Here is a 19586-nt window from a genome sequence, read left to right on the forward strand (position 1 = left end):
ACTGAGTCTGTGAACTCACACTGGAATGGACAGCTAGATGTGTGGAAACAGTGGCCTTGAAAACAGCAGAAGTAGAGATGAGAAAGCAAAGGATAATTTAGAGCTGAGGATTTGGTTTGCTGCACTGGAAAATAAAAGAAAATGCAAACAGAAACAGAAAGCAAGGTGACAACAAAAACAACTGTTTAGCTCAGGAGTGCTGGAGAAGAAAAAAACTGAGGTAATCATGGGCACTCCTATTCCTGATCTCCCTAGTCCTGCAGATTAGAAAAGGGCACATTGTATTATACCACTGTATATACGAAAGAATAGCGTCATAACTATCTAAAAGATAGCAAAATTACCTTATCTCTTTCATTCCCATAATGTTTATTCTTTCAATGCAATCAGATTTGGGGTTAAATCTAATGTATTTAAAACCAACTTTTTGCAGATACTTGAAAAGGCAGCTGAGATTGCGAGAAACAGCGACAATGCTGCAATGGCGGTGAGCATCATCTGAAGACTGCTTTAAAATGAATTTTCTGGGTTTTTTTGGCTCTTCTACATCAGTCTGGAAATAAAGACGTCTACAGCTCAAATAAGAGTTTACTGGCTCAGTTTTCTTATATAATTCACTTGATGAACTGCCTTAAAATTCATGTATATATCTGCTTTTTCCAATATATTTTGGACTTGGCTATTATTTTGTTAAAAAGCTTTACATACTCTATGGGTTGGAACACAGCTAAGATTTACATTAGATCTGGAAAACAAGTTAGGATTAGAAGACAAAAATATGTGTTTTGTCTACTTGGCAAATATACTTTCTTTTAGTTATTATTGGAAAAGTTTTTTGGTTTTTTTTTTCTTTTAATTAAAGGAAATAAATACACATGTATCTATTAAATTTCTTCATTTGAAAAACAAAAGAAGAAATATGCATCCTAAATGAAAATTCTCCACGTTGGAGTTGGAAAACAGAAATGTTGCCATCTAGTGTCATTAACTCTAAAGTTTAGTTGCTTTTTCAGAAACTGCTGCACACTGAATTTGGAATCTGTTCGTTGCAGCGCTTACAGCTTAAGAAAACTGAAAGAAAGGCACATTAGTCATTCCTTTCTGTTCCCTGAGTTTTATCTGATGTTCCTCCTGCTGTGGGATTGCTGGTACTTGAGCTAAAATATACAAATCTTACTGAATTTATCACAACTTTATGCCTTTCTCCTTTTTTAGGGTCGAGGTGGTAAGAAGTTTTATGTTGTGCTAAAAGAAATAATGGAAAGAGATCCTTTATCTCAGCTTTGTGAAAATGAAATGGATCTCATTTGGACTTTGCGATATGACTGTCGTGAAAATTTCCCACAATCATTGCCCAAACTGCTGCTCTCTTTAAAATGGAACAAACTTGAAGATGTTGCTCAGGTAAGGGAAAAGACAACGATGGTGGGGAAAAATGCTGGAGTCAAATCATCAGTAAATAGGATTTCATTCCATTTTGAAATGGTGCTGTTGTGTAAACCAGAGTTCTGTGTGTACCTTCTATGGCCTGGACATGGAAGGAAGAACCCTGTAAAAAAAACCCCAAAAACCAAACCCTAAAATGCATTTCAGAAAATCATAGAATTAATCAGATTGGAAAAGACCTCTGAGATCATCAAGTCCAACCCTTGATCCAACCCTGCCGTGGTTCCCAGACCATGGCACTGATGCCACATCCAGTCTCACCTTAAAAACCTCCCTGGCAGACCTTAAGACCAAGCCCTCTTGTCCTACTGCTGGTTCCTTGGAGAGGAGACCAACCCCCACCTGGCTACACCCTCCTGTCAGGGAGTTGTAGAGAGTGATGAGGTCACCCCTGAGCCTCCTCTTCTCCAGACTAAACACCCCCAATTCCCTCAGCCTCTCCTCACAACACTTGTGCTCCAGTCCCTTCCCCAGCCTCATTGCTCTTCTCTGGACCTGCTCCAGCCCCTCCATGTCCTTCCTGAACTGAGGGGCCCAGAACTGGACACAGCACTCCAGGGGTGGCCTCACCAGCAGTGAGAACAGGGGCAGAATCCCTGCCCTGCTCCTGCTGCCCACGCTGTTCCTGATCCAGGCCAGGATCCATTGGCCTTCTTGGCCACCTGGGCACACTCTGGCTCATGTTCAGCCTCCTGTCAATCAGCACCCCCAGATCCCTTTCCACCTGGCTGCTCTCCTCTCTCTGTGCCCAGCCTGTAGCGCTGCAGGGGGTTGTTGTGGCCAAAGTGCAGGACCCGGCGCTTGGCCTTGCTGAACCTCATCCTGTTGGAATCAGCCCAACCCTCCAGTCTGAAAAGTCCCTCTGCAGAGCCCTCCTGCCTTTCAGCTTATTGATATTCCCCCCCAACTTGGTGTCGTCTGCAAATTTGCTGATGATGGACTCAATCCCCTCATCTAAATCATCGATAAAGATGTTAACCAGGACTGGGCCCAGCACTGATCCCTGGAGAACACCACTGGTGACCAGCTCCCAGCTGGATGCAGCCCCGTTCACCAGCACTCTGGGACCTCCCCAGAGAGCCAGGACTGTTGGTAAATGATGGAGAGTGGCTTGGCAAGCTCTTCTGCCAACTCCCTCATCACCCTAGGATGGATCCCATCTGGTCCCATAGACTTGTGAGGATCCAAGTGGCTCAGCAGGTCACTGTTCCCTCCTGGATTGCAGGGGGCTATTTGTCTTTCTATCTCTGCCTACCAGCTCCCAAGGCCACTTGTCCTGAGGACAGCCTGTCTTACTGTTGAAAACTGAGGCAAAGAAGGTGTTAAGTACCTCAGCCTTTTCCTCATCTTTAGTGACTATGTTCCCCCACATGTCCAACAAAGAATGGAGGTTTTCCTTCCCCTCCTTTTGCTACTGATGTATTTGTAGAAGCACTTCTTGTTACCCCTGACAGAAGTGGCTAGATTGAGTTCAAATTGTGCCTTTGTCTCTCTAATTTTCTTTCTACATGACCTAACTATATTCCTAAACTCTTCATGAGTAGCCAGCCCTTTTTTCCATAGTCAGTAAACTCTCTTTTTCCCCCTAATTTCCTTCAAAATTTCCCTGTTCAGCCAGGCTGATCATCTTCCCTGCCAGCTCACCTTTCAGCACACTGGGACAGCCTGCTCCTGTGCATTCAAACTTCCTTCTTGCAGCACGTCCATCCCTCCTGGACCCCTTTGTTTTCAAGGGCTGTTTCCCAAGGTACCCTCTGAACCAGACTTCTGAGTAGTCCTCTGGCAAAAGTACAGCAATTATTTATACAGACTAATTTTAAAATCTTGTGTCCATTTTGATCTTAAATGCAGGGAATGTCACAGACTCACAACGTTGTTTAGGTTGAAAGGAGCCTTCTGAGGTTGTGACACCTCGTGCAGCCCCCTGTGCTCAAGCATGGTGACCTCAGCAGGGCTGTGTCCAGCTGGGATTGGAGTATCTTCACCAGTGGAGACTCCACAGTCTCTCTCACATATTCCAATGTGTGACCATCCTCACAACAAGAACATCTTTTACAACGCTGCTAAAAATTTTAAAGAAAAGTTTTATCAGTCAAGATCTGAAACGAAACTTCTTATAAAAATTACTAAACTGCTCAAATAGAGTAAAAATCCACATCTCAGTCTGGGTAATTAAACCTCATTCAGGCAGACAGGTGATTTTCAAAGGAATATGATCCCCACCACTGGCACAAAACACATCATTCTCCTCATGTGGCTGTTTGACCAAAGAGAGTCTCCTTAAAGTGACCGTCAGTAACTAAGGACATGAAGACTGGTGCTGTGAAACAAGATGCATTTTCAGTAAAATCACTTGTTTGCTGTACAGATGTGCACAATTATTTCACTACACTCTAAAGAACTTGGTGTAGCTGCCTTTTGCTGTATTTACCCAAACGGAATCCAACTCCTGTTTGGAATAGGTTGAACTCTAACCTTTAATAAGAAAAATTATATGAGCTTATAGTAAGACCATTCCTGCTTGATAGACTGATTTTTAAAAAGTAATAAAATGACAAATTCCTGGATTGGTACTGAAATCTTTTAGTCTGATTGAGCACAGAGCAGTTTGGCCAAACTAAAAGTCTGGCCAGAATAACAAAGAGCACTCGCTCCAGAGGGTGAACCCAGATATTGTTTTGGTCACCTGCTTATCCTGACAGAATTCATATTTAAATGACACTCCATTTCTTGCAGATCATTACACCAAGATAATATTTATCTCTTTCCACGAGTCTCATTTTTTAAATTTTAAACTAATTTATTTTTCATTTTTTATTACCTTAGACTTAAAAAATGAATCCTGTGAAGGATTATGATTGATAGTATAGATTTCTATTGTGCCTTAGTATTCTGACCTTCACCCATTAATAGCTGGAAGAAAAGGAAGCCACTCCAAACTCACCTTCTGTCTATTTATCATGCAATTTTTCTGATTATCCAGTCAGTCAGATCTTAGCTTGCCTCCAGCATGGAGCTAATTTCCTGTTACATCCTTTCTACCAGATGGATGTATGTGTTGTGTGAACTCCTAAAAATAAATGGAATTTCATCCTAGCTAGTTATGTGTGCCACGAACACTACACTAATAAAATGGAGCATCCACACATTCCTTGTTCACTTGTGTTCTTCCACGTGCAAGAATCCTCGTTCCTTGGTAATTCCCTTGTGCTTCTGAATCTATTGTTTGTTACTGAAAGTTATCTGGAAATACAAACTGTAGAAATATAAGCGAGTACTTGTTTACTCATTAAAATATGTGAAGAAAAAGACCTTCTGATTGCTGTGGGCTTTGAAATGAGGCCCTTGGTAGCAATTTTGAAAAGTTATTTAGAATATGGATATCAGCTGACAGCTCAAAGTCCTCTAAATTTGGGAATATTAAATATTATATATGTATAAAGCATTTTATTTAAGCAGATGGCTGAAAATACGTGGTCATCTTGTTACTGTGGCCTTTCTGGAATGTAGTATTTATGTTGCTTATGTATAGGCAATAGTGCAGTTTATAGTGTAAATAGTAGGTTTTGGCAGCAAGGATAGTCTATCTGAAAAATGAGATCTTATCCTTAAACATGCCAAATATTTCTGTAAGTACTCCCAACAACTTACATTTTCAGGTAAGGCAAGACAGCCTCCTGAATTTTATGACTTCCAAAATTAGTAGTGCTTATAATTTACTTCTCATTAAAATTCAACATTTAAATGGTAGCTGTAGATTGCAGTGTTTGTACTGCTACATTGTGCATGCTGTTGTACTGGAAGATTTTTTTAATGTTCATTTTTAGATGTGTTTCAGTAGAAGTCAAAAAACAAGACCTTCCCAATCATTCAGATTTTGTGAGTTGCTATTTAAATATGAACTAATATGTATTATCCAGTTTGTAGGAGAGGGTATTTTCATCATGAATCATATGACTCAGTCCTACAGAAAGGAAAACCTTGTGCTGTTGATACACTGCATTTATATATTCAAGTTTGTTTGAGGAATAGTGCACTGTTTCAGTCATACAACTATATACATATTATTAAAAGTACACTCTCAGCAGCAAGTTTCATTCCACTGCAGTAAAACCAGTTTATTTTGTGAGACCTCTGGATGTTGTTCTTCTTGGTTGTCCAAAATGATGCACTGCTGTGTTCTGTAATGTTTTTCAGCACATTATATTGCATAGGGTTTTCTTTTAAAAAAATATCTAACCTTAATCGTGCTTTCCACAATTTAAGCTTATTACTATTCACAATGAATGTGTGAAAAATCTCCATCAGTTGAGGTGGTCAAATAATCTCTGTGAAGATTTCTTTCAACAAAAAAAGGTCTTCTGTTGGTGTGAATACTTCCATGGGCAGTTACACCCATCTGTGTTCTTAAATAGTTCCTTCACCTGTAACCTAATAATCTTCTTTTTAAAACAGCTTCAGGCCCTCCTTCAGATATGGCCCAAGCTGCTGCCCAGAGAAGCTCTGGAGCTGTTGGATTTCAATTACCCAGATCAGTATGTCAGGGAATATGCAGTGGGTTGTTTAAAGCAGATGAGGTGAGTATGTTGGATTACTTTACCAGGTGAGGATTTCTGGGGTGGAAAACTGTGTTCAGTTTGCTTACAGGACAAAAAAAATGATCCCAGAGAGGAAAGAGTTAAACACTCTGCCTGCCAGGGATAGGTGGCCAAATAAAGCAGTCGAATTTCTAGATAGGGACATTGGCAGCCAAATAAAACCTGTTTATTCTGACATCTTGTAGTCAGCAATGATTATTTTCCATATTGCAAAGTGTACCTTTGTCCAAGAAAGGGATGAACACACAGAGCCCTCTCTGGGACAAAGGGACAGTGAGATACTCTGAGAACTTCTTAAAAACAAAGGGAGAAATATCACAGTAGTCAAATCCTGTAAGACCTCATGTCCAGCCACCTCACACTCTGTGTCAGGGACTGGCTGCATCACAAAAGAGGAATGTAAGCTGTAGCATATAATAAATAATGAGAGAATTACTGATGTGTTTGTTCTTCACAGGAGTCTTCCCTCTCTGCAGTTCTTCCTTTATTGCATTTCATTCTGCTCCTCACTGTAACCTAGGGCAAGACTTGTGTAACATTATCATTACTGCATATTTCCTGTCCTTGAATTCTGAATTCTCTGTGGTGAATAGTTCAATGATTAATTTTTTAATGGTCAAGGCTAGACTTTTGGGGTAAGAAAAAATAAATTATTTGGCCTTCTTTCAAATGCAAACAAGCAGTTTTAGCTGCTGGACTATCCTAATAATACCAAATTGTTATGTCTGGAATTATTTCCATCTGGCAATTGCACGAAGATGTGTATTATCCTTCTCCATGTGATTGAAAAATTGGGGAACACTCTTGCAATTGAAACACATCTGTTATTGTTGGATTTTTCATGTGCATCTGAATTTCTGGAGTATCATTACTCTAGTTGCTCTTACTAACTGCCCTTATGTATCTCATTCTAGTGACGAAGAGCTCTCTCAGTATCTTCTCCAGCTTGTGCAAGTCCTGAAGTACGAGCCTTTTCTGGATTGTGCACTGTCCAGGTTTCTCTTGGAAAGAGCACTCGCCAATAGGAGAATAGGACAGATGTTGTTCTGGCACCTAAGGTAGGAGTTTTTCCCTTTTTTTGTATTTCTGAAACTGCTGAGCCAGATTGCACTTTCAAATTTGATTTCTTGAGGATTTTGCTAAATGAGCCATTTTCATAGTGCTCTACAAGTCCTCTTTATGTTTCTTTATCTTTGGCATTTATTAAGTGGAGCACGTCTATCATTAAATATGTTAAAGTGATTTGTAATCTGCCACATAATGAAAGAATTACAATAAAATAAAAGTAGTTTTGTGTGCCATTTCTGCTTTTGATGAGCAGTTTCATGAATGGCAGAAGCCTTGTAGAATGCAGTATAGGTTTATTCTGGCTTCAAAGCACAATTTATTTTAATATTTCTAACAAAAAAGAGCAAGTACTACATGAAAATGTTTTGGAGGATAATTAGCTCTGGTATACGGTTCAGTGGTTTGATTCAATGTGTTCCCCTTTGGACAAATTTGGGCTTTGCCCTTACAAAACCTTGGGAACACGTGGTTTAACATCAGCCCTAATTGTCAGTATCATCTTCTGTGACTTATCAGTCCTGCTCTGAGTAAAAGGGAGTCCTGAAACAGGTATTCAATTGCTGCCTTCAGACATTACCACCACTGCCTCCAGGGCAGTCCTGGACCTTGGAACAAGTGGCATGTACCAAACCTGGCCTGTCTTCATAGCCTTCAGCACAGAAGTGTTCTACTATTTCTTAAGAATTCTGGCTTTTTGTTTTATCTGCATGCCCATGATGTGGTTTTATGTTTGTTGTGGGGTTTTTTAATGACTGGAAGAACACAGATCTGTGAGTGTCACGGTCTGATGAGAAGTCTTTCTCCTCACAGGTCAGAGGTTCACATCCCTGCTGTCTCAGTGCAGTTTGGTTTGATTCTGGAAGCTTACTGCAGAGGAAGTGTTGCTCACATGAAAGTGCTTGCTAAACAGGTATGGACTCCCCTTCTCCTGGCAGGCTTGACTTATCTGAGCCTGTAACTCTGATACTCGTTCCCCTGTTCCTGTGGGGCATATTGGTTACCTTGACCAAGTCCATCTGCTGGGAATGGGGGAGGGAAGGAAACATGTGTGACACAGAATTAAAAGGGCTAAATGGATGATGGAGCTGCCTCCCTGGCACAGAGGGCAGGCAGTGCTGTGGGGCCTCTGAGCTGGGTTTATAGTGTTCCAGGATGTGAGAGGGACCTGCAGCAGTGTGGATGTATTCTGGGGACAGCAGCAGACTCTGGGGGTTGACTGAAGAAGGGCTTCTGTGCACTTGACCTTTTTCCCCTCAGTAAAGGCAGCATGTCCTAAATTTTACCTGGATGACTCCAGGACTACTTCCTGCAGCTTTGGCTTTTGTTAAAAGGTGATGCAAAACCCCTTGAAGTTGTAGTATCGTGTAGTGCTCCCTGGAAATAGAGGTGTTGAAGTAACCCAAATACTCATTTTAGTGTTAATATGGATGTGCCACTTCTGGGGGGAGTGGGGAAAGAAGAGAGATGTGTTTGCTTTTAAATGCCCTAAAAAGCACGAGAGGTTTGCTTTTAAAAACACTAATAAGTCTATCAGCAGATCATTAAGAGACACTCACAAATCATGTTTGAAGTCTCTAATGCAGTTTTAGTGAGTTAATTCGGATTGTGACCATAACAATATTTGAAAAACGATCTCTCTTGGAGTTAATGTATTTACTGTATCAGGTCACAGAGACTCACTCAGTGGATGACTAACTGGTGAGTGGTATTTGTCTGCATTAAAACTATCCTTTGGGAGGCATATGGAACAGGAATGTTCTGTTGTGCTGTTTATTGCTGCAGCTCACAGGGCATGGAAGAGACTATCTCTTACATATGTGTGCTTGTTAGCATTGTCAGAATCAAAAAAAGATTAGGTAGTGAAATGCTTTAAGCAATAGAGATAAAGTCAGTAAAGTTTTTGTGCACTTTACAGGAAGCAAATGTCAGTACAATCAAAGAGAGGGCAAAAAAATTCCCAACTGTGCAAACACGGAAGAAATTCAAAGTAGAAATACTTCAAAAAGTTCCTGTTTGTACAACACAGGTTCCATTTTGTTCCCCTGTCACTGATGTTTGTACAGCTCCTAGAATAGTGGAAAAGCAGAGGGCTTTTGGTTTTGACAGATGGCTGACCTGGCAGGTCTCCACTGCCAGTTTTATAATCAAACTGCATACAATTTCCCCAGCATCCTGCCTGACAGGGTTCAGTCTGTGGGAGGGGTAAGTTTTGACTCAGCACCTCATAAGTTGGACTGAAGCTTCCTTGTATAGAAATCAGCTTTCATAATTGTTAGCCTGGTGCTGTTTGCTGGAGAATCTCTGTATTGCTGAGCACATTAACTGTGGCTGGTGCAAACACAGCTGGTTGTTATAAAAGCTGTTTTGCATTTGGCCAACAAGTTGTTTAGCTGTAGAAATTGTATTTGTTGTGTGTGCTCTCTAGGTTTCTTACCAGAGGGCTTTGCTCTGTCAGTGCTGTACATTTTACAACAGTAGTTTTCTTAGAAATTATGTACCAGTAGAAAACTTTCCAAAACAGAAGGGAAAGAAAGGGTTAAACTGCCTGTACTATTGCAAATAATTACCTTTTTACACATTTTTAGGTTAAAAATATTGTTTAGTTGAGATGCTATGATTTGGAACACCTTGGTCGATTCGAGCTTTTGCCTTATGCCTGACTGCAGCAGCATTTTAATGACAAACATTTCAGACTCTGATCTGTGACAATTGTCTGCAAGTGGTCACATGGCCACGTCTTATTGGGTGCAACTTAATGTGAACAATGAAGTATCTGCATCCACAGCTCATCTCAACAGTGTCTGATTTTGTTAGAAATATGAAGCACTCAGTGTTTGTGTTGACTTCTGTATGGACAGAGGCACCTATGTTCTGTGCTTGGTTGAATTAGTATTTGTATTTTGAAGAAGGAGTTTGTGCTGATGTATCATACATTAAAATGCCCCATTCATTTTTTGGGAAATGTTAAGTCATGCTTCTAAAAGTAACTCGAAGCTTAGGGGCTTTCATCCCATCAATGTCTCTGTTAATTATGAAAATGATATTTCTGGAACATGAGTGACTTAATTGCCATCTATTATTTCCATTTTTAAAAAGCTGGAGAATTATTTAATACATTGTTTTGTTTGGAAATGGGATTTTCCACTGTATTATATCAGAGCAATAACTCTTAAAGAAAAAATGTCTCTTTCAGGTGGAAGCCCTTAATAAAATGAAAACTTTAAACAGTCTAATTAAGCTGAATGCCATGAAGCAAAGCAAAGCAAAAGGAAAAGATGCCATGCATACGTGTTTGAAACAAAATGCTTACAGAGAAGCACTTTCTGACCTTCAGTCTCCTCTGAATCCTTCTGTTATACTTTCAGAACTGCAGTAAGTAAAGAATGAGGGAATTTCACTGTGGCTTTTGCATGAAATCAGTAGAGCAGGAACTTCCTCTGGCTGTGTTGTTCAGCAGATGTGCTGCCATGGGGAGCTTTTCCTATGGGAAGAGGTTTGCTGGGAATCTTCCTAAGGTTAAGATACCAATTAATTAGAAGATATTTGTGATCCACCATGAAACTCAATATTCTCTTCATTGATCCATTACAATAGCTAAATATGTTTAAATATAAGCCTCAAAGTCCATTGACTGCACTCCTTCCTTCTGTTTATAACAATAAGCACAGAAGTCACTAAAACTTTTCACAGCACAGAAAGTCTAAAAATTGATGGGAAAGAATAGAAAGAAAACTATTTTCTCTGAAAATGAGGGTGCTTGATTTAAGCACTAGAGATGTGTATGCCAGTCAAATACAGTCCGTCTATAATATGTCCATAGCTTGGTAAGTGCTCACAGCATATCTGCAGAGTGAATGCTGAGAGAGCACTTAGGTATTTCCAAACTGAAAGTCTGTGTTCTGAACCATGGTTAGACCTTTTCAGTTGAATTCTTCTTATTTGACTAAATCTTCTGTTGTATTCTCTCCTAGTGTTGAGAAGTGTAGATACATGGATTCTAAAATGAAGCCTCTGTGGATAGTATACAACAACAAAATGTTTGGAGGAGATCTTGTAGGGATCATCTTTAAAAACGGTGATGGTAAGTGATGCCAAATAGTTTAATTTTTTCCTTCTTCACTGCCATGCTTGCACTTAAGCTGTGCTGCAGTGTTTTGCCATAATGTAAAGGTGGATGACTCTAACACTGGTAACACTCAGCATCTTCTTCAGACTGAGTTTCAGAGTACGGGCATGGCCAGTCATGATGATGTAATTATGGTTGATGCCACTTTAACCCTTAGGCTCAAGGAGTGTTTGTAGATACCTTTGTCTGAGGGCCTTATAAACCCTAGAAAGTTTGTTTGCAACACAGTGAGAACCTGAAGCAGCAGTTTCACCCTTTGGTTCCAGATCTCCGACAGGACATGTTGACGCTCCAGATTTTGCGTTTGATGGACATCCTTTGGAAAGAAGCTGGGCTGGATCTCCGGTAAGGATCTCTGGAGGGCTCTGGTTTATCTGGATAGAGAGTCTACTTTTACAAGTAAAGCTTTCCTGGTTTCAAGTACCTTCCCTACTGCCCCCTTTCTAAACATCTGTATGGATGCCCAGAGGTTTCAGTTGTCACAGCCAAGGTGAACCTTCTCTCCTTCCTGCTCTGAGCACTCCCCTTATGGCTGTTCCCACTGACACAGTCACTGTGAGCACCCTCAGTGTATGTGCTGGATCCCACTCCGCGTGCTTTTGTTGATAAAACTCTATTTGAATGTCAGAAGATGTTTTTCAGACCAGAAATATCTTTGTATCTTTCAAAGTCTCGTGCAAAGCAGCTTTCTTACCTTCATGTGCTTGCCAAGGTGAGCATTACTTCTTTGTAGGAATATCAGAGTATTCCAAAGAGGAACAGGATCAGGCATTGTTCCATGTTATCCTACAATGCTCTACTTGTGGGGAACTTTTCCACCCAAAGTTATGCATCGTTTTTAGGTAATATGATTCTCAAATTCTAATTGGTCTTTAGAAAAGTAGTCCTAAAGAAAGTACTGGGTGTCACATTATTATAAACCATGTGGAGGCCATAAATTCAATTTTATATGTCTGTGAAAGAGCTGTGTTTAATTTTTAAATGTGGGGGTTTTTTGTAATTCTAGAAGTACTTATTTAAATATTATCTGAAGTACTTATTTTAGATTCTTTGAGCTCATTTCCAATGTTTTATGGTTCAAGCACAACAGTGGGAGCTACATAAGGCACTTAACATCAGCACAGACAAGTGAAATTATAAACTTGTTACTTGTTTGCTTATAGAAGAATAGGAATGTGAATTCCAAACTGTTTTTGGAAATGTACATTTGTGAGGTGGCTGAGTGTGTGTTAAGTTGAACACTAATTTGAGGAAACCTAAGATAATTTATGTCATTATAAATAGACTCTGAGGAGACCAGTCCATTTTTTTAGGGGCAAGGGCAGCTTCTGGCAGCTGTGGAATTCCAACTGAGGCATCCTTTGATTGCTGCCTTCCCAGAATCTTAGTTTGTGATGCCAACCTGGGCCACACACTGTGCTTAGCAAACAGGAATAGTGATTACAGTCATCAAATATGCTTCTCCTGACAAAGGCATTTTTTAAACTTAGCAAAGGAAACCCAAAAAGTAGCTCTGATGTCCAAGTTTTTTCTTAAAACTCTGAGGAGGAAAAAAAAAGTAGAAAGGGGAAGTTCCTAGTGAGAATTGAAGTTCTATATTTGGCCTCTACCATTTATTTGCTTAACTGGCAGCATCTTCCTTCCATTCATCCTCTCACAGTTACCATCATAAAATAAAATTCTGGGATTGGGGCAGGGTTACAATTCTGTGTCTGACAGAGATTAATCAATACTTACCAAGAGAAGGCTCTCAGATGGCCTTTATTGGGAACAGAATTGGACAAAGCAGCACTCTGAATGCTTGGAGCATTCGGGTAGGAGGGTAAGACTTTGTCATCTCCATGTTTACAGTCTGCATGTCTCTCAAGAAGAGACATCTCCAAAATGTGTGAGTTAACAGTGGTGCTGGTGAGTTCTTTGCCATGTTCATGAGTCAGGACTCATTGGCTTGTTTTTGCTTGGGTGTGAGTCATGATCTCAGGCAGAAAAATTGTGTCAAATGAAGCTACTTTCCTGAAAAATAGTGTCATGCACCTGTACCAGTGAGTGGAGTCTTTGCTTCTTGCCCTGCATTGTTCTTGGAGGCTTTAGTTTCCCTAAAGTTGTTCATAACATTGGTGGATATTTAATGGATTTTGCACTTTTCAACTTTTCTCCACTACAGAAATTCTGATAACTCCATCCAAATAAAATCAGGGCTTCTTGCTTGAGTCACTGGTGTCAGGGCAGAAGCACTTGCTGTTTGCCTCTCCCCATCAGTCGTGTTTTGCCTCAAGCAAACTGTGCAGCTTCTATGAAGGGTGGCTCAAATGGCAACGGATGCACTGCCCTCGGAGTCTGGGACGTCATCAGTTCCCTTTAACTGCTCTGTGATCCACAGCAGTTTAGTAGTGATTTGAAAGCAGATCTTAGCTCAGTGTCTAAAGCAAGCACGATGTTCCCAATGGGATTTCTCTTCTCTAGAGAAGAACACCAAATATATATTGATTTTGAGATCTCCATAGCTGAAGGAGGGGAAGTGTTTGTTTGTTTGTTTAACTGTCAGCTAATGTGTCTCGTGGGTAAACTGGCCTCTTGCACGTGTGTGTTGTGCTGCCTGGGTTCCTGTGTGTGAGGTCTGACTGAACAACACCCAGGGCAGGGTTAGTATGGAAAAGGAGATGTGTTTGTGCAGGAGGATGCAGCAGTGCTCCAGTAGGTCCTTCATCCTGGCTGGCACTGGGGGGACTGTGCATGCACAGCTGAGTAAAACCTGAGGTGCAGATTGATCTGCTTCCCAATATAGAGCCAGCCATGAGCACCAGGGGCCTGCACCCGGGCAAGCACTGCTCTGACACTCAGAGGAGTCTGGCTCAGGTCAGTTCACCTTAAACCTCAGTCAGTCAAATAGCAGAGAGAAATGAAAATACCAAAAAAGCATATTTTTTAGTTAATCCCCACACCTATTAATTTTAAGACAAACTATTACCTGGAAATTGAGCAGGAAATAGTTGACCTAAGACATTAGTAAGTATGTGCAGCCAAACTTCCTCAGGTTCTTCTGTAGTTTCTTTCCAGTTGTTTCTTGTACTTTAAATGTAGGCAGGTTAGGGAACAAACTTGTTAAGTTAAACGGTATTAATATTGAGTCTGCATTTGCAGAATGACAGATGAAACTTTGAGAGAGAAAAACTTTGAAACCCCCTGAAAAGTTACAACTCCTCAAGTTACTTGGCTTTCAAAAATTCTGCCTGTGAAGTCCTGTACAGGTGTACTCACAGTAGATTTCATGGATTATTCTACTATTTCCATGAGGAAAGTTTAACTATTACAGATACATGTCACAGCAGAGGAGCATAACATCTGTCTTCCCAGGGATGCTTTGGGGTCTGGGGTGTTGCACCTCTTAGGAAAGTAATCCTTGCATTAGGAAGTGGTTTGGCTGCTTTACCTGCATTAGAGCAGCAAAGCTGTGTTAAGGGAAAAACCAGTAAAGTAACAGAGCAACAGAAAATACTGAATTTGTGGAGTTTGATCTACGTTGAGCCACCTTTGCTCTGGTAAATTGTCATAGAAGTATTTGGTTACTTTTTTGGATGTTCTTCAAAGAACTGTTTTGTTTTGTGCCTGTTTGTTGTGGGGTTTCATTTTCACCTCTCTTACCAGTGAGGTCTGATGTTACGTGGATGTGTATGAATGAAATCAGAATTCACACTGAAAATGTGTTTGTTACAGCTCCAAAGATTGTCATGGTTTTTAAAGTATTGGACCTGAAGTTACAGAGAATATGCTGATAAATTACCAGAATTTGGTGTGTATTTGGAAGGATACTGCTTTGGAGAATTAAACTCTTGGAAAAAAAGAACAGTTTTAAATAAGTGGAGAGAAAAATTTCTGTCCTGCCCAGGACTGCAGTATTGATCTGTCCATGGATTTCACTGGCTTTAAAAACAGGGAGCATATCCTGCTGGCAGATGTTGAAGTCAGAAAGACCAGGATGAGATGGAAAGGGCCCAGAGGATTTGTCCCTAACTTGACTCCTGTCAAACCGTCTCTCTGACAAGGATGTTTTTTCCTCCAGTTATAAGCACACAGCCCTCAAGGGGCTGAAGGCTTTCATCATTGCTTGCTTTTGAAGGGGAAGTTGCTGGCCATGTGCCCAGCTAAGCTGCAGCAGGGTGGGTTGAAATGCTGTGGAAGGAGGCCAGCGTGCACTTTAACCTGGCAATATTTGGCTCCCATTTGTCGTGTCGTGATAAGGACGGGCTGTGCTTCCGTGTGTCGTGGGCGCTGCTGGTGGGGGATTACAGACCCCGTTCTGGTCACTGTGAGACCTGCTGGTCTGGGGAGCTGGGCTGTAACTGGGACATAGATCAGAACAGAAATGGGAAGAAGGTTCCAAGTCTGCACTGCTTTTATTGTTTTGAAGTTGAGTGTTCTCGAAATACCCTGTCGAATTTGGTTTTCAGTTGGCTTTGTTGCCAGTGGAGTTCCAGACTATGTAGTTACTGCAGCTTGTGCTGTTTCAGTTGTGTTATCCCTGAGGTAGAGAAACTGCTCAGTTGCCTGATAACCATTATGGTAAAAAAAAAGTGATTAATTTTGTATGGAATTTTATTTATTTTCCTTCTATGGCTTGGGATAATAGGCTGTGTCAGTTAGGAGATGACTTCTGCTTTGTAGCAATGAAATGTAATATCTATTTTATATATAAATAAAACTGACAGCTCCACCAGCAGTACTTTTTATATATATATATATACACACATATAGATATATATGTATGTACAGGTATAGGTATGTGTATATGCACGCACATCAATTTTAATATGTCCTGCAATTGTTTTATACAGCTCTGTAAGTTAGTGAGTGCTAGTCTATAGCTTGTGTACTGAAGTTAGATTTTTGTGGGCATCTGTTCTCTTATACCTGTGTTCACAACCACAACTGAGATAATATTCTTCACCTGAGATGCCTGGCATGAGAACAGACAGCTCAGTTTGGGATGCAGTGCCTTTGAAGAGTTTGCTGCAAGTTTCCATTGCACGCACTGAGCTCCCATCCCATGGGGAATTGGCATTCTGGTTAGCTTTGTGAGCACCTCGAGTGACAAAACACTCATCTGTTTAGACACATCTCTCCTTGGTTCATATCCTTAACTGTGCCTTATTGTAAGGCAGTGGTGTTGTTGGAGATGTTTTTACTAGTCCCAGTATGTGAATGCACAGGTATGTTCGCAGATACCAGGCAAGTTAAGAGATGTATTCCTGTTTTCCTTTGTGTTTCTATGCTTAAATTTAGTAAGAGTTGGGAAACATTTTATATGTCTATATTTAGAAGAATTTCTAGCATTTTAATTTGAAATAGGAAGAAGCAGGGAAAGGATAAGATCCTTTTTTTCCCGTTTACAGAAGTGATTTATCTGGAATGAGCAGGAGTGTGTTGGTGTCTGTCCGGGCAGGAATTGAGAAATGCAAACCTGGGGCTCCCTCTGTGGGTCGTCCCGTGAAAGTACAAGTAACTGGGAAAAATTAGGATTCTTAAAATGTCTTTTTTCTTTCTTTTTTTTTAACATATATGTACATAATAGGAAAAATTAATGTTTTAAATGTATTGCTGGTATTTTACCTTTACAAGCAATTCGTGTATGTTGACCTTTGAAAGGTTTACTGTTCAAATGAGTGCCAGTATTCAGCCCTCTGGGAAAATTGATACACCAAAGAAACATGTTGCTATGTCTGATTTTAACGTGATTCTGTTTCCTCTCAGGATATTGCCCTATGGCTGTTTGGCAACTGGAGATCACTCTGGCCTTATTGAGGCTGTTTCTAGTTCAGAAACCATTGCTGACATTCAGTTAAATAGCAGCAACGTTGCTGCAGCCGCTGCCTTCAACAAGGACGCGCTCCTGAACTGGCTGAAGGAATACAATTTAGGGTAATTTCTATGGTTATTTTCTCAGCTATAGTATGAGCTACAAAATGCCTCTTAACTTTCTCTGTTAATGTTGAGGGAGGTATTGTTCTTCTGGCAGGCTTGTTGCTAATTATTTTTCTATTATGTCAAATTCTGACTCAGATTCCTGGTGCCCTTGGACCTGGCATTTGCAGCATTTTCACTGCATGTTGTTGAGTTATACTAGACTTGGCAAAACAAACAAACATGGGTCTCAAGTCGTGATGTTGTTGCCTTTCTTATTGCCTATTCTCCATGGCTACTTTTACAGTATTTTTTCTCAAGTAAGCCTGGTTTTACAGCATCCTAAAGGATTTGTGGTTTATACAAGCAAAAATCCTACTTGGGATCAAGGCATGACAGGAATTACCAATAGTGTCACTAATATTGTTTGTCTTTGTGGTTGCAGAGATGACTTGGATCGAGCCATTGAAGAATTTACTCTGTCTTGTGCTGGCTACTGTGTAGCTACTTATGTATTAGGAATTGGTGACAGACACAGTGACAACATCATGGTCAGAAAAAACGGGCAGGTAAAAATCCTTTCCCTGGGCAGAATAACAGTATGCAAGAATTGTCTTGAGAACCTGTAATTTCTGTGATGTCTTGGTGAAATTAAATCCACAGATGGTTAGAAATTATGCCTTTGTTCACTGAGAATTAAAGAAAGCTTCAAGGAGAGGAAATGTAATGCTGGTGGAAGGACAGACCAGTGCCTGTTCAGTAAGCAATTCTGTATCAAGAGAGGCTGTTCTGTAGAGCTTTCTCAGAACACCCAAAAGGTCTGTTAATGGTTCAGAATCATTGAATAAAAGTAATTTTAGAGTATCTTGCAAAAGACCATCCTTAAAAAGGCATGAATTGTATTTTGGAGCAGTGCAGTTTGCCTGAAGTGACTCTGCAGCTCAGCCCTGCAGAAATGCTCAGTGTGGAACCAGTACCAGCATAATGCTGTGCCCTGAGCACCGGGGTGAGCTCTTAGACATGTATTTTCTTGTTTGATGACTACTTTGTACTATAAAACTTGTCTGATTTAGTTGAAATTATTCTACCTAGAAAACTAGTAAAGGTTATAAAAGTGAGAGTTCTACAGACATTTGCAGTGTTCATTTAAGTTTGTACCTCCTGGAAGAAAGCCAAAATGCCCTTATCTTTGATTCTAAAATGGGAGAACTGCCACAGGTTCCTTAAGATTAACTTAATTCTGCTGGCTTTGCCTCTGTTTTTATGTGGGAAGTCCTTGGATATGATGATGTTGAGCCTCGTGGGCTCATCCTTGGGCTCATTTTTCTGGGTGATATTGCCAGCAGGACATCCAGTGACAGACAGCAGCACCTGAAACCTCAGATAATATTCTGCACACTGATTTGCTGCAGTGGCCACTCTTAAGAGCGTGGACATTATCACTGACTTGAAATCTTGAAATGTTTTCAAACTAACCCCAGAGGGCTGAAACCATGGGCTGTGGAGAGTTGCATTAGGAGTTACAACTGTTCTTAATACCAGCATCCTGCAGAGATATCATCAGAAAAGTGACATATTTCACTGGAGAAATTAACTTCCAATTCTGTTTCTCTTTTTAGCTCTTTCACATAGATTTTGGGCATATTCTTGGAAACTTTAAGTCCAAGTTTGGAATTAAAAGGGAACGGGTACCTTTCATACTCACCTATGATTTCATTCATGTTATTCAACAAGGAAAAACAGGGAACACTGAAAAATTTGGTCGGTGAGTATTATTTTGATTGCTTTGTAACCGAGATGATCTCTGGTGATAATTTCCAGCATGCCAGGAACCTATCTGGGTTTGATTTGCACATTTGCATTTGTGTGGAGGTGTCCTAACATGCATTTACTGTCCTATCTGCTTCTCTACCTGAGCTAGGATGTACATACCAAGTATTTCATAACCAGAAGCTGCAGTTCTGCAGTGGGAAGATGCAGTTCTACCTCCCACAGCAGGAGGTGGCAGGTTTTGCTGAGCTCATTTGGTTTTGCCTTCAGCAGCACCGGGCTCTAGGCAAGGGTGCCACAGACTTGTTCAGGTGAGGTGAAGCACTGGCCTTAGGAACAGGCTCCCTTTTGCCCTTCCTGTCCATCAGTGCACACTCAGGGTGCTACCCCATCCTGACCTTGCTTGGACACTTGGGCGTAGAGAGCCACGTGCTCAAAATCCAGCCAGATCTGGCAGTTGGTTGAGTTTTGACCTTCTCTGTAGGAAGGAATTACAGATGATAGAGATTAGGGACAGGTTGGGCTGATATCGAGGGACTGCTATAGGGCTTTTGTTTTTCCACTGTAGATCCACTCAATAGGATCATCAGGGAATTTCACCTAACAAATTCTCAGCAGATGGGACACTGGCATGACCTCTGGCATTTTTGTTCTTTCCAAAGAACAGCTGGTGGTCTTTT

General features: G+C 40.7%; 1 protein-coding gene across 4 annotated transcripts in view; it reads left to right on the top strand.

The window, feature by feature from the left end:
- Positions 1 to 19586, top strand: part of PIK3CB (phosphatidylinositol-4,5-bisphosphate 3-kinase catalytic subunit beta) — an 86472-nt gene that overhangs the window by 64603 nt on the left and 2283 nt on the right. For all 4 annotated transcript variants that reach the window (XM_050308300.1, XM_050308302.1, XM_050308303.1 and 1 more), the window contains 11 exons: positions 434 to 487; positions 1216 to 1404; positions 5902 to 6023; positions 6959 to 7102; positions 7923 to 8022; positions 10306 to 10484; positions 11084 to 11193; positions 11505 to 11583; positions 16987 to 17154; positions 17582 to 17705; positions 18756 to 18901. In XM_050308300.1, coding sequence (XP_050164257.1) covers positions 434 to 487; positions 1216 to 1404; positions 5902 to 6023; positions 6959 to 7102; positions 7923 to 8022; positions 10306 to 10484; positions 11084 to 11193; positions 11505 to 11583; positions 16987 to 17154; positions 17582 to 17705; positions 18756 to 18901 — 1415 coding nt within the window. The remainder of the gene's footprint in view (positions 1 to 433; positions 488 to 1215; positions 1405 to 5901; positions 6024 to 6958; positions 7103 to 7922; positions 8023 to 10305; positions 10485 to 11083; positions 11194 to 11504; positions 11584 to 16986; positions 17155 to 17581; positions 17706 to 18755; positions 18902 to 19586) is intronic.

The sequence above is a fragment of the Myiozetetes cayanensis genome, unplaced genomic scaffold (genome assembly GCF_022539395.1).
Source record: "Myiozetetes cayanensis isolate MyiCay16 unplaced genomic scaffold, myiCay2020 scf13, whole genome shotgun sequence".
NCBI classification, from domain to species: domain Eukaryota; kingdom Metazoa; phylum Chordata; class Aves; order Passeriformes; family Tyrannidae; genus Myiozetetes; species Myiozetetes cayanensis.